General features: G+C 34.8%; 1 protein-coding gene across 4 annotated transcripts in view; it reads left to right on the top strand.

Annotated features, from left to right (window-relative positions):
• The window catches only part of SP3 (Sp3 transcription factor), a 57,340-nt gene extending 49,978 nt beyond the window's left edge, over nucleotides 1-7,362 (top strand). For 3 of the 4 annotated variants that reach the window (XM_016950059.4, XM_054679952.2, XM_063791308.1), the window contains 2 exons: nucleotides 2,627-2,823; nucleotides 5,641-7,362. In XM_016950059.4, the coding sequence (XP_016805548.1) occupies nucleotides 2,627-2,823; nucleotides 5,641-5,957 (514 nt within the window). In that variant the 3' untranslated portion in view covers nucleotides 5,958-7,362. Of the gene's footprint in view, nucleotides 1-1,316; nucleotides 1,439-2,626; nucleotides 2,824-5,640 lie in introns of all 4 variants that reach the window. The other variant, XR_010150156.1, reaches the window with a different exon arrangement.
• Nucleotides 7,363-15,584: the final 8,222 nt, after the last annotated feature.

Genomic DNA, 15,584 nt, shown 5'->3' with positions numbered 1-15,584 from the left:
TGTTTACCTTTTAAAGTAAGGTGTAAAATATAAAATATTTAAAAGTCGTAATTATTTAGCAAATATTTATTGAGCAGAACCAGCTTTCAGAGACTGTTTAAACTAGTGAGAGATAACCTAGTGAGAGACAAATAATTGTAAGTAAAATACATTCTAGAGGCATGATTGTTATATAGGTTTTGTATGGATTAAACATCAGTCCATATTTTTAAAATTGTGCACAATCTGTTTTCTTTGTCAGCATTTCAGTTTATGTCCTGTTTTTCCCACCCTGAGCAGAAGAGAGTGTATTTACTTAACTTTTCTTAACTCCTCTACCCACAGTTTAGCTTCCACTCTATCTTAGCATTATTAAATTATTGGGAACAAGTTTAGACACTCAAGAATAAAAACGTAAAATTATTAGTTTTTCCTATATTATAGGCATTAGTGGTGTGGATATTAATCAAGAAGAAAACTTTAAATCTTTTCTTACCTGAACTTTGTTGAGAAATTCACTTCAGTTCTCTCCCTTCAAGCCTTGGTATGACATGCCGTAAATCCACATCTACCATATCTATATCTTACTTTGAATGAAATTTTCTTTTTAAATAGAATTTTGGGCCTGGATGTTGAGCTTTTTCCTTAAATATGTGTGCAACCCCGCCCCTATGTTTTTTCTTTCTTAGATGCCTGTCCCATTTTCAAATAATATTTCTTATTTCCTAATAATTCAGTTAAAAATACCTTCCCTAGCTTCTTGCTTCTTTGAGAACCCAGATCTGTTGCTGTTAATTTGTTAGTCTTGTGCTTTGTTAGTGTTCCCATGCTAAATTTTGCTAAGTTTGTGAAATGCACTTTTGAGTTTGTAAAAGCGCGTTGATTATTGACCTGAGTGGTAGGCTTAGAGGAGAGGCATGAAATAATGAGTACACGAGTGAACTGAATTGGGTTCTCTGTGAAATTGCTATGGTGAACACGATATGTAAAATTGGTTTGTACACCAGTAGCCACAAACATTGCTGTTTTTCTTAGGGATTTTTAAATAATAAAATAAATTTAAAAATCTAAATTAAATGGAATCAATATTGGCTTTGGTTAATAAGACTTTGGCATTGCAAGGGAGCCAGAAAAACCTGTTTCACTCAACTCAGCTCTTTGAAGAGAGTTGTAGAAATTGGGGGTGGACTGGAGCAGAAACTAGAATTGTGTTAGATTATGACATCCTTGCCCTTGAGACAACAGCATGACTCCTCCTTGTCTTTACTTATGCTATTCCTCTGCCTGGAATGCCTTCCCTCCTTTCTATCTAAATCCTACCCACCTCCTCCACGAAGCCTTCTCTAACTACTGGAGCCCACATTGATGTCTCCCTGTTCAGAACACCTATGGCATCTAACAGCCAGCACTGCACCGTTTAGCACTGTTTGTCCTATGGCAATTTCACATGCTACTGAGTGTGAGTACATTAAAATATAAATGTGGGGAAATATGCATTTTTCCAGTAAATTTGAAAAACGATAGGTGTATTGTATACAGGAGGATTTACAGGCTATAGAAAGTTTTACAGGATATGCCTAAACTGTGAGATTGGGGGAGGAGGGGAGTTGGGGAGGGGGCTAAATGTACTTTTTAAAAAAAACTCAGAAACATTGTAAAGTTTATACAAATTGTTTTGTCCAAAGTGTCATGTTTTTTAAAAACTAATTTATTTTTATTCAGTAACAAGCCTATTTTTTTTTTTTATTTTAAAAGGTTGAGAAATAACATTTTCTGTAGTGTTTAATACTATTCAAATGATCAATTCTGGGATCAAAAAAGTTTTCTTCTTGCTTAGGCTAAGATACCTCTGTTCACCCATCTAATCTCATATCTTCTAAACCCTGCTCTTGGTATCAAATACTGAAATGTAATAAATGTCCAATTTTGTGATGTGGAGAAAACTGTATTTTATTATATCTCTTGTGTCTTAATTTTGGGTATCTTTTACATGGTTAATATGAAGGGAATTTTAAATGTAAAGATAATTTTGATTTGTATTTATCTCATCTAATGCTAAGGGAGTTCAGACCATTGCTTTAGCTAGATTTAAAAAAAAGCTTTCTCCAAGTCAGTGTATATTCAGAGTGTGGCCACACAAATATGAACAAATATTCTTAAATCATATTAAAGTCTGCTAAAGCTGCCTATATCTTTTAATTGTACCTGTGATCAGTTACGTATTCATTCTTTGGTTTAAATATATTTTTGATTATCTGACGACTTTTGAATACAGACCACATTTAGTTTCCTATATAATTAAGTGGATCAGGCTTATGCGTAGAATTTGTGAATGGTTCTGATAGAAGAATAAATAGCTTTATTGTACATTCTTTACATATGAAATGTCCTTTTACATAATTCTTGAGCATATTTACATTTGGACAACAATCACATTAATTCTGGAGTAAGGTTAATATATAAAATGTATATGCTTGAAATACATAAATTTTCATTTAAACTGATTTTAAATGGTTTTGGTTTCTGATTGACTTTGTAATGATAACGTCTTCTATTTAAAATTCAACATGGGGATATATGATGTAAATGGTAATGTCCATTTGAATATTTTCATATAAGTATATATTATTCTGTGTGTGTTTTTTAGAGGTACCAATCTTGGGAAAAAGAAGCAACACATTTGTCATATACCAGGATGTGGTAAAGTCTATGGGAAGACCTCACATCTGAGAGCTCATCTGCGTTGGCATTCTGGAGAACGCCCTTTTGTTTGTAACTGGATGTACTGTGGTAAAAGATTTACTCGAAGTGATGAATTACAGAGGCACAGAAGAACACATACAGGTTACTAATACTTACTTTTAACAGACAAAAATGAATTATAGGGCTACATAACTGCCTTGATTTCTTTTTTATTAGCATTCCTTACTGAACTGAATCTTTAAAATACAATGAATTACATCCAATTTTTACCTTTAGTAACACCATCTTAATAACATAAATTCCAAAGAACAAGTCAGTCTGGCTTATCTTCTAAAATAAAGTTATATTTAAGTAGACTTTGGGTGGCTTTTGTTGACATTATTGAATGCTTTAAACCACATTTATACTATTTTTATTCTGTTAACATTTTTAATTAGTTGTCAGCTTTTACTCTTGATCTATCCTATTTTTTTTCTTTCCCCTTAACACTGTAACAAAAAATACTCCTGTTTCTTCTGACATATTTGGGCATTTCACCTTTTCTTTTGTTTTTAGTGTCTCTGAGGTAAGGGAAAGGTATTTCACTGAGGAATAACCAAGGCAATGTTGATGTGAAGACTTTCTCTGATTATATTATTTTTACATAGTGTTGTGTGGTTGTTAAATGAAATGGACCTGTGACTGATCTACACTGAAACCTAACAGTATTAACTTAGAGATAGTTTTTTCCTACTACCATGTAAATGATTAAAGTGTTCATCAGTCTATGCTCAACACTGGAGAATTGAAAAATATGTATTTACAATCCCTAGAGAGCTTGGAAGAAGCATGGTAAAATGGAGAACAACATGGATTTTGAAGTCATCTGGATTCTAATCCAAGTTCCCTATTAGGTTAAGCGAATAAACTATCTCTGACGTTGCTTCACATATCCTACTTTGGCCTTCAGTATTGTATAAAATTACCTATGAGGTCTGTAGTAGTATACAGATGCTCTAATTGTTTTAGTTCCTGTCTCTCATTGGGTGGGTAGACAGATGAGATTAACCTACATGAAACTGCAACAGACAATTAAGAAAGTAGATAAGGCTGCAGGGTATGCTGGCCCATGCCTGTAATCCCGGCACTTTGGGAGGCCAAGGAAGGCAGATTGCTTGAGCCTCAGGAGTTTGAGACCAGCCTGGGCAACATGGTGAAACCGTGTCTCTCCTAGAACGACAAAGAATAGCCGGGCGGATGGTGTGTACCTGTAGTCCCAGCTGCTCAGGAGGCTGAGGTGGGAGGATTGCTTGAGCCCATGGGGCGGCGGTTGCAGTGAGCCAAGGTCATGCCACTGTACTGCAGCCTGGGTGACAAAGTGAGATCCTGTCTCAAAAAAAAAAAAAAAAAAAAAAAGGTAGATAAAAGATTTTGTGTTGCAGTCTGCTGTTGAAAAGGCTCAGAAACAGAGATAATTACTGCTTGGGATAGTAAAGTATGGGATAATAGACCTTACGATGGCCCTGTTAACAGAATTTTCCTCAGTAGGATTTTATCAGCAGGTTGTAAAAAGGAATAATGTAAAAGGGAGAAAAAGATCAATGATCAAATAAGTGTAGGAAATAGTGGGCCAAAGAGGGTATAAGTACCTTCAAGGCAGTACCTCTTAGGACCTTTAAATTAAATGCTAGATGGACAGCTTGCATCTATAAGTTAGTGATGTAATGTGTGTGTAGCATTTCCTAACCTTGTGCCGTTTGCCATGGAGTACCTCTCAGGACTAATGTTACAAGAGAAACTGGGAAATACTTTAGTAGAAAAATGGTGGTATGTTAATAGAAGAAGTGAGAGACCTTTTTTTTTTTTTGTAGTGGTGAATGAGGATGAGATTTTACATAACATTTCTGTTAAGTAGGATTGAGGCACATTTTAAAGGTCCTTGTAAATTAGGCAGTGGAGCATCTAAACTGTTACTTCATCTGCAAGTTACCCTTGCATTTCCATATCACTTAATATAATCTTGAAGTTTTCTGATGTAATAAAATTTGGTCTTTAAGGAAGATAGTCTGGAGAGAGAGAGAGACTAGGATGTGACTGCAGTATAGTTCAAGCATGAGGTCTGATAAAGACCTATGTAGAGTAGAGGTGCTAGAACAAAGGATACAGGCTAAGACATTTTTGAAGAAAGGAATTAAGAAAATATTTACTAGATTTATTGATTGATTTTTATTGATTTCTTTCTGAATTCGTTTTAGGTTGGCCTTTTGTCTTCTCTTTTGGTAATCTTGCAGAGTCGGTCTTCAACATAATAGAAGTTCAGTCTGTCTTTTGTATTTAAACTTACTTTATTCATGCTGGGAAATAAATTTAGGCATCAGGATTTTAACAGCTTTAACATCTTGACATATTAGGCTTGTTCTTGATTGTTGTAGCTGAAGTCAAGTCAGCTAGCCAGATTCATTTTTCTAAGGATTACTCATTCTTTTTGGATCTCAAGCTTGTGGTGTCATTTCTTTAATCTAGAAGTACCCTGTTGCTTTAATTCATATTTAAGAGTTGAAGGTTTAGTATCATGAACATGGCATGTTAGTATTTTAATTATAGCGTGAAAGAATATACTTTTATTTAGACTTTAAAGTGTGTCATAGATGCTTATTTTTTAGCTGGCATCTTAACACAGGTATTTCAAACAAACTCTTAGCGTAGTTGAGATATTAAAGTCTTATTTTGAATATCCATCTATTATATAATACATGTTTGAAGATTGCTATTCATCAAAAAGTAAAGATGAAAGATTTAAGGAGAAATATTCTGTAAGAGAAATCTGGCAGGGGTAGCTCGTAAAATGAATACAATTTTAATAGACCCCTGCTCCCATCCTCACCTGTCAGCGTTGACTTACTTTCTGTTTTGGGGGAGATGATTGAGCTATTAAAGTTGAATTTTTAAAACCAAGTAACTTAATTTTTTTCTTAACAGGTGAGAAGAAATTTGTTTGTCCAGAATGTTCAAAACGCTTTATGAGAAGTGACCACCTTGCCAAACATATTAAAACACACCAGAATAAAAAAGGTATTCACTCTAGCAGTACAGTGCTGGCATCTGTGGAAGCTGCGCGAGATGATACTTTGATTACTGCAGGAGGAACAACGCTTATCCTTGCAAATATTCAACAAGGTTCTGTTTCAGGGATAGGAACTGTTAATACTTCCGCCACCAGCAATCAAGATATCCTTACCAACACTGAAATACCTTTACAGCTTGTCACAGTTTCTGGAAATGAGACAATGGAGTAAATATTACACAAATACTTATTCATTGTGGTTATTTTTATACAGTAGTGAGAAGAATATTGTTCCTAAGTTCTTAGATATCTTTTTATTGATGTGCAAAAATTTTTGGATTGACAGTAACTTGGTTATACATGACACTGAAATGCCTTACTTTGTATGATATTCCATAGTATATTAAAAATGGTAAAATTGCATGGGTTTTGTAGGTACTTTTGGAATCTAGAAGAAATGAAATTTTACCAAGTTATATAAAGAGAAAATTGAATTTAACAATGCGAATGGTAGTCTAACCAAATGCATCAATCCTGTGTGGTTTAGTGTAAAAATGAGAACATGTTGGTATTTATCTATTGTAAGATAAAAGAGCTGGTGGGTGAAAGAAATCATGTTATGATAAAAAATTTTGTAATTTTCTTGATGACTGGAATTTTTATTATGCATAACTGACAAATCAAGTTTCCAAGCAAATGTTACATAGTGTAGGCTTTACTTAGCTTATCAATTTGTCATTTTGAAGCTAATTATTTTAATTAGGTTAACTATGTACAATATTTTAAGCATTACTCTTGTAAGATTTTGAAAACTACATTTTAACATGGAACTCTAGGGATAGTCACCTTTTAAATCCTGTTGAAAAGCCATGTTTAAGATTTAATTTGCCAAAATAATGTCTTGTTAATATTCTTTCAATAACGAAGTTGGGCAATATAACCAATGTTTAAAAAAGTTTAAAATGTATAAGTTGAGGCATTTGGGTGGTAAGAGAATGTTATAGTGAATTATCCCTTTTCTTGACTATTGGAGGACCAAAAAAATAAGGTGTATTGCGTCTTAGCAGTGATTTTTATCCAATCTTGTTTCCAAAAACCATGTCTCCCAGGGCCTTAAAAGCCATCATGTAAATTACCAGTAAAGTATAACATATGCAAACATAACAAAATCACTTCCATAGTGACGATACTCCATATGGATATTAGTCATAGAAGAACTAGAGGTTTTATGATATTTTTTTAAGTCTTTTTTTTTTGTCTAGGTAGTCAGTCTGCACTTAAATATCAATCATTTTCCTTTTTTGCTTCTTCCCTTAAAATTTATATGTATCCAGTACATTTAATTGAGAAACGTATGTTTTTTATTATGCTGTATTTTCTTTTTATTTTTTAATTATTGTTTATATTTTCAATTCAAAAATGTACAAAATAAAGTTACATTGCTGGTCTTGTAAGAGCTATACAGTTTTCCTAAATGTATACCTGTAACTGCAGCAGTTCACCTATTTCAAAAATTTGGAATTCTGTTCATTTGTTATTCTTAAGACCACCTCAAATTTAAAGGCTACCTTATTGTACGTTTAAAGTGTATTATAACAGTGTGGTAGTTAATAAAACACTATTTTTTTTTCTTTTGAGTTTGTTGTATTCCTATGCATAAAAAATATTGCAGTGGTATGGGGTAAGAATTGGTGGTTTATTTTTCTTCAACTTGGCTTTTTATTTTTAGATTCTTGATTTTAGACACTGAATTGTAAACAGGCATTTATTTGAAGAAGAGATATATAGAGACACTGGTCATTTACTAATTTTTTACCTAGAGTAAATAAGAATGAGCTTATTAAATAAAATTTTTGAAAAAAAGTCTTAGCCCTTAGCCCACATTGATTCATATGAGTTTTATCAGTACCATTTTGCAATTTTTTTGTTTTCCGTTTTAAAGCAATGCAGAATATTTTGATTTATCGAAAACCTGAATTTACATTAAGACTCCTGAAAATGATAAGACAAGCGTTGGTAACCATGGCAGGAGTTACTTGAAAAAGTTGCCTTTTGAATTTGCATGTGTTTCATCATGATAAAGGCAGAGCAGGAGGAAAGAGTATTAATGTGATTGTGTATTGTAGATGTTTTAAAGTAAAAATCAAGTTTCTTAACACATGTATACAGTGGGGGTAAAGATGTCCATTTTCTGTTTTCCAGGCCCAGTCTGACTCTGTCTGTAATATCTGATTGCATTGGAGAACTCTAGACACGCATAAACGTGGACAGTTTTTCTAAATGTGAGACTTAAGCTTGTGATGTAAAATAGGAAGTTCTACTTGGAATAATATAAAGGAACCACTAGAATTTACAATTATTTTGAAGTTACAGGGATTAGATTTTGAATCTTAAAATCCTTTAGGTAATTTTTAGAATTTTTAAATTAAGATTAATGTGAAGAGAATTAAGTGAGCAGCAGGTGGTTCACTTGAGCAAACTGCCCATTAAGTCAGATTAAACCATTTGAATGATAGTAGAGATGTTTTAAGTAATACTGGATTTTTACAGTAAGTTTATGGTGTACTTTGAATCGATAGGTGTCCATGCATATTTTATGAATTCGTGGAGAATGCAATGAAGAAAATAAGTAGTCTTGAAAATTATTTAAATAAAGTTGTAGATTTTTTTAGTGCCCACTAGGAATATATTAGTGAACTTTGGAACTTTTACCAAAGTTATGTAACCTCAGTGTAGATAATTTTAAATATTTCTATTTTTATATTTTAAAATGTTGAATATACTCTGGAAACAACATTTGAAGATTTGCTCTGATGTCAACTTTTTCTGGTTATAAAACCTATTAGTATTGTGTATGAGTATAATTCTCAGGGTAGGTATACTCTAATAGGTGTTTTGTCAATTGCTTTATTTTTGTAAAGGCTAGAGTTAGTGCATATTGAATATATTTATGTACAAATAATTCCTGTTGTAACATTTAGTGGACTCGATTATCTGTATACCTCAAATTTTAATTTAAGAAAATACCACTTAAAGAGCATCTCATTTTCTATAGATTGAGGCTTAATTACTGAAAAGTGACTCAACCAAAAAGCACATAACCTTTTAAAGGAGCTACACCTACCGCAGAAAGTCAGATGCCCTGTAAATAACTTTGGTCTTTCAAAATAGTGGCAATGCTTAAGATACTTAAAAATACACATAAGCTGAAAGCATGTCAAGCCTATTTCATAGAAAATAGTTCTTAAACAGTATTGTTCATTAGAAATTGCTGGGGAGCATTTTAGAGATTCCATAGGCCTGGTAGCCACCTCAGCTTACTAAATCAACATCTCTGGAGATGGAGTGTATATGTGTTTTGAAACAGCTGCTCAAGTGGTTCTGTTAAACACTCCTGCGTTACAATCACTTAAAATAGAGCAAGCATCCCCTTAGGCTCTTAATTGTAGTTTAAATTCCAGTACTGCCTACTCAGACCCAAAAGTTTTGTTTTATGAAAAATTTGTATTGTGTTCAATATTGTTTGAAATTTGGGGTTGTTGCATAAATGATTATGGAATAACATTTGGTTTTAAAATATATAAACTGACATGTTATGCTACCTGTTACACAATTTGGTTTTCAGTTTTAATTATATGAAGCTGGTAACAATCGTTTTTGTTGTAAAAGAATTATTTTTCACTAAACAGTATGTTTAAAACTGACTGCCATGAATGAGTACTAAGTCTTTTGTTGTCTGACAATAAGCACAAAACAAATTAATTGATATCTTTGGTACAAATTTGATATTTTTGTGAAATCACCTCATAATTTTATTTAGTGTTGAAGAAACAACATTGGCCCCTTGCCTTGTTCCGACAGATTTGCGTATAATGTAAATATATATATTAGTGGCAGAAACAAAGTACTGTAGAAACCTAGAAGAGGGAGAATTCTGCATGAAGTCTGGGAAACTCAGCAGAAATGGCGTTTGCAAAGGTACAGTGTGGTGTGTTGGGTGATGGGGGACTTAGTGAGGGACAGACTGGAAAAAATTTTAAGAGGGGCTGCCAGATTGCAAAAGAGAAGAATTTTTTGTCAGTGATTCCTAGTCTTTTTGGGATCCTACACCTTCTCCCCAGAAAAATTCATTCTAGTCCAGGGTTTATTGTTTGTTTTTTTCCTGTATTTGACAGGGTCTGTCTCTGTCACACAGTGCAGTGGTGCAATCATGGCTTACTTCAGACTCCACTTACTGGTCTCAAGCAATCCTCCCCACTTCGGCCTCTTAAGTAGCTTGGACCACAGGTGCACACCACCATGCTCAGTTAATTTTAATTTGTTTTGTAGAGATGGGGTCTCACTATATTGCCTAGGCTGGTCTTGAATTCCTGGGCTCAAGTGATCCTTCCACCTCTGCCTCCCAAAGTGTTGGGATTATAGGCGTGAGCCACCACGCCTGGCCAAATCTGGAGTCTAAAGGGTATACAAGGTTTTTTTTTTTTTTTTTTTTCCCCCTGTTGGCTTTTATTTGATGTTATAAGGTCTCCATGATATGAATATATTTTTTAAAAAGGTGTCATGTATATTGTCATGTAACATGATTCATGCCACTTCATTGTTGTATTAAATACGTTTAAGATATAGTTTTTGATGTTAAGCATGATATCCTGAGAAGGCCTGTCTCCTTCAGTCCTTTTCCCCATTTTTCACCTTTTAACTCTTGCTTCTGAATCTATGCTAAGCTACTTACTAGATGTGTGATATTGGTAGTTTTCTTACCTTAAAACCTCATTTTCATCATCCATGAAGAGGCTAACAATAGTACTCCCTGTTTATAGGATTGTTGTATTAAAATATAAGCATTTAGCATAGTGCCTGACTTACGGTAGAGATTCAAATGGTAACCTCCTTCCAATACCTTCCTCCCCCCTTAACTCTGGAGATTGCATTTTTCTGTAGTGAAGTGTTTTAGAATTTTCATTGTTTGACTATGGTTCATACATTGATTTTTCCAAAATGAGAAGAAGTCTTATTTCTAATGCAAAAATGTGAAAAGAACAGTTGGAACCTAAAGTGATAGTGGATGAAGTGTCTGAAGTGACTGCCCTATCAGAAAAGGATGGAATAAGAAGAAAAGACTGAAGCACCTAAATGTGTATTTTCTTGAGGAAATTACACCCCTGTGTAAGAGTCTATCCTATTTGAACATTTCTAAAAACCAGCCGAAGAATCTTCAGGTTCATTGCGACTGAAAGATAAAGTCTAGCACTGAAGTGGTTTTTAAGATTAGGAAAGGCCATCAGAGAAATGCAGTTATTTCTCCCCTCCATCCTTCCCCCACAAAAAAAAAGTCTAAGCCTCCGATTAATCGACAACAGGGAAATACAGGAAGTATTGGCTTAGTGACCTTTTAGGATGTCTGTCCAACTTACATCCCTTTTCTGAGCATTACTTTCTGCCACCTTCCGTGAGGAGCTGTTCAGAAATCAGACAAGGAGTGGACATCTGGTCAAAGTTGAGCCAATTAGATGATTTCTCCTGAGAATTTGGAATTGGAAAACTGATGTCTTGGGAGGTCACATCTGGAACATACATGGGAGGCAGAGAAAGCAAAGATGACATTCAACCCCAGAAGAAAAAGAAAATGGCTTTCTTGATTCCTGATAACTTGGCAGTGTTTGTTCCAGTGTCTTGCATTTCACTATCTGCGTTTCATCCTCCTGGGGTTCCACAAGATAGCCTTAAAACCTTACAGAGAGACTCCCCAACTTAGTTTTTTCTTAAGTCAGAAGGCTGTTACTTGCTACCAAATAATGCCAACTAAGACAACTGAGGTACAGTATATTCTCTCGTAAAACACCATAGAGTTGATGACTTGATCCTATAGAAAAGGGTCCCCAACCCCTGGGCCACAGACTGGTACTGGTCCCTGGTCTGTGAGGAACCAGGCCATACAGCAGGAGGTAAGCGAGCATTCCTGCCTGAGCTCTGCCTCCTGTCAGATGAGCCACAACATTAGATTCTCATAGGAGTGCGAACCCCGTTGTGAACCCCGCATGCGAGGGATCTAGGTAGTGCCCTCCTTAAGAGAATCTAATGTCTGATGATCTGAGGTAGAGCAGTTTCATCCTACAACCATCCCCACCCCCCGACCACCATCCATGAAAAAATTGTCTTCCTCAAAACTAGTCCCTGGTGCCAAAAAGTTTGGGGACCGCCGTCCTAGGAAATACCAACAAAAAGTCACGTTTATTGCCTGCCAAGTGAGTCAGGTTTAGACAAGGCAGAACTTAGTATATAGCTTGGATGAATCAGAAAGGGTGGGCCTTGAAAGACTGGTAGAATGTGTCCAAGAAAACTGATTAAAAGGCTTAGAAGTCCCTCTACAGTTTCAGGACGCCCTCTTAACAGATGGCTGTATCTTTATCTGTGGTTGGTCTTGTGGAATACTGACTTTCTGCCAGCATTAGCCTGTGTTTCTATGTCACACCAAGTCACGTATATTTTCATTGTGTGTTAGGACTCAGAGTAGGTTTGGGTCTTTCTTTTAATTATGTATACCCAATTACTTAGTCCTCCTCACACCCTGATCCTTTAAAAATTCTTAAGTTGTGTTAATTGCATTTTTCTCAATTCTACTCCTAGTAACTCTGTGTGGTTTTTTCCATCTTTATTCATTTAGTAAAGTTGAAACCTTTCATAGCATAATATAGTGATTAAGTGCATAGGTTTGGGACTTAGACACACATGGGCTTGCTTGTCTCCCAGTTCTGCTGCTTACCACCTATGTGACCTTTCACTCTTTACCTTTCCACTCTTAGCCTGTTCTCTAACTATAAAATGAGAATGATGCTAGCATCATCTTCATAGAGTGATTATGGAGATAAATAAGTTAATGCATGTAAACCACTTTCCATAATGCCTGGCACATATTATATTATGTATTAGTAAATGTAAGCACTGGAAGAATCAGTATTCTTCCTACACTTGAAAATAGTTGTCTTCAACTATTGTTGTATTAATGAGTTAATTCACCTTGTTAAGTCACCTTGATCCACCTAGTTGTCAGCCAACATTTATTAACGAAACTGCTAGTATTCGTATTGTGCCTTTTTTATTATGAAACATTTCAAGAATACAGAAAAATGCAGAAAACAATGTAACAAATACCTAAGTATCTATCACTCAACTTTTATAATCTTATTTTTACCTATATATTTTTTCTTTTAGAAAGGAATGATTACAGTTGTGCTTGAAATCTGTATAGCCCTGTCTCATTTCATTTGTCTCCCTTTACCCACATAAGTAATTGCAGCTCTGAATTTGATGTTTATCAGAATGATACCATGAGTGGTTTTATATCCTTATTATATGTATGCATACCTAGGATTGTTTTTCTGATTTTGAAACTTTATATAAATGGTATCATTCTGTACAAAACCTTCTGGGACTTGTTATACCACTCATGTTTTTGAGATGTATCCACACTACCATGTTTCTCTAAATCATTCATTTAAATGCTGTAGTTCATTGAATAAGTTTATCACAATGTATCCATTTTCTTCTTGATGAGCATCTCAGTTATTTCCAATTTTTGACTTACAAACAATGCTGCAATGAAATAATTGACATATTTCCTTGTGTACATGTGAGCATTTCTTGAGATATGTATCTAGAACTTGAATCACTGGCCAACAGGATATTCTTAATCTTCAGTTTCACCAGATACTTCCAAATTGATCTCCATAACATGCATACCAAATTATATTCCTACCAGCCATTTATAGGAGTTCACATTTTTTCCATGCCCTCCCAATCCTGCCTTGGCAGATATGTTTTTTCCAATGAATAACAATGAAATTTTGTTTTGGGATTTGACAAAATGATTCTAGATTCATCTGGAAGAAAAGAAAGTATAAGTAAGAAATTTAAAAGGGACCTGAAAAACTAAGCAGTGGATATATTTAAAAATTGGTACCAGTAGGGATAACCAAATATTTGTTAACTGTAGCAGAAACAATGCATGTTTTTCTCACTGGTTCCACCTTCTATCTCTCAGTCAAGCCCTGCCCAGGTGTGGTAGTCCTCATAGTCTCTCTCTGTAGGGGTCTTCTCACATAGTAGACCACTCTCTTGAGTTGAATATTGAAAAGAAGGCTTGGCCGGGGGCAGTGGCTCATGCCTGTGGTCCCAGCACTTTGGGAAGCTGAGTCGAACGGATTGCTTGAGGTCAGCAGTTCGAGACCAGCCTGACTAACATGGTGATGAAAAGTACAAAATTAGCTGGGGGTGGTGGCGCATGCCTGTAATCCCAGCTACTCGGGAGGCTGAGGCACGAGAATTGCTTGAACGCAGGAGGCATAGGTTGCAGTGAGCCGAGATCGCACCACTGCACTCCATCCTGGGCGACAGAGCAAGATTTCGTCTCAAAAAAAAAAAAAAAGGCTTAAGTCCAACTAACTGTTTCCCTGCTGTTCATTTTATCCAAGGGCTGGGGATATAGGCTACTGCACATGATGGGTTGATGGATGTGAAATGATAACTCATGACTTTAATTCTAATTTTTCTATATTCTGGTGAGGTTGAGCATATTTTTACAAGTTCATAATCCATTTTCCTCTGATGGGAGTTGCCTGTTTGAATCCTTTGCCCACTTGCTTTTTGGGGTTATTTGCAATTTTTTGCATTGATCTTCAAACATTCTTAATTAATCCCAGGTACATATTATTTTATATATAAGATATATTTTAGAGATATATAGGCTGATAGTATCTTTTCTCAGTCTAAGGCTTATCTTTTAATTTTGTTTATGGTGTTTTGTGTGTGTTGTTTTGCAGAAGTTTTATTGTATCTGAATTGTGGCTTTTGTGTCTTTCTGAAGAAATTCTTTACCTACTGTCATAAAAATTTTTCTCTAAAAATTTTATGATTTTGCCTTTCCATTTATCTTGTTAATTCACTTTGAAATTACTTTTGTTTATGGCGTAAAGTCCATTATTTTCCATATGGATAATCAGTTGTCTTAGCAGTTTATTGAATGGTCCAACGTTTCCCTGCTGATTATAATGCCCTCTCTGTTGTTTATCCTAAATTCTTGACATCCGGTAAGGAAGTCTCCTCTGCCCACCCTTCTCTGTATTTCAAAATGGTTTTGACTGTTCTTGACCCCTTGCTCTTTCTGTGAACTTTGGGATTAAATGATTATGTAGAATTAAACAATCGGGTTAAGGTTTTTTATTAGAATTACATTGAATCTATAGATTAATTTGGGGAAAGAATGTTACCTTTCTATCCATGATCATTCTGTATCTCTCCATTAATTCAAGTCTTTAATGGTTTTTAAAAATAAATTATTGTCTCTTTGAAAATCCTTACACATCCTTTATTGCACTGATTCGTATGTAGTTTATGTTTTTGTTGTTGCTTTGGAGAATAGGCTTCTTAAAATTAAATGTTTAAATTGATCAATGCTGGAGTATATAAATGCTATTGATATTTGTAAAATGATTTTGTCTAATAATCTTACATAATTCTTTTGCTGTTCTAATAGTTTGCCTGTAGATCCTATACGATTTTCTGTGGAGACAGTCATATTGTCCTCAAAGAAGAAAATGTTTGTCTCTTCATTTCCAAGTCTTGTGCCTCTACTTTTAATCAACAGCTTAATGTTAAACAGAAGTGGTGGTGCCAGACATCTCTGTCCTGATTCTGACTACTATTTACTTTTCTTTCTCACATGTAACTATAACATTATTCAGTTCTTATAACATGGTAAGATAGGTGGAATAGGCATTATCTCCATTTCTAGTTAAAGCTTAGTGGGCCAGAGTATCACTCAAAAACACACAGCTAGTAGATGTCAGAATATGTACTCCAG

This window comes from Pan troglodytes, chromosome 13 (genome assembly GCF_028858775.2).
Source record: "Pan troglodytes isolate AG18354 chromosome 13, NHGRI_mPanTro3-v2.0_pri, whole genome shotgun sequence".
In the NCBI taxonomy this organism is placed as follows: domain Eukaryota; kingdom Metazoa; phylum Chordata; class Mammalia; order Primates; family Hominidae; genus Pan; species Pan troglodytes.
Note: the sequence above shows the minus strand (reverse complement) of the source record. Positions and strands in the feature narration are given on the sequence as shown.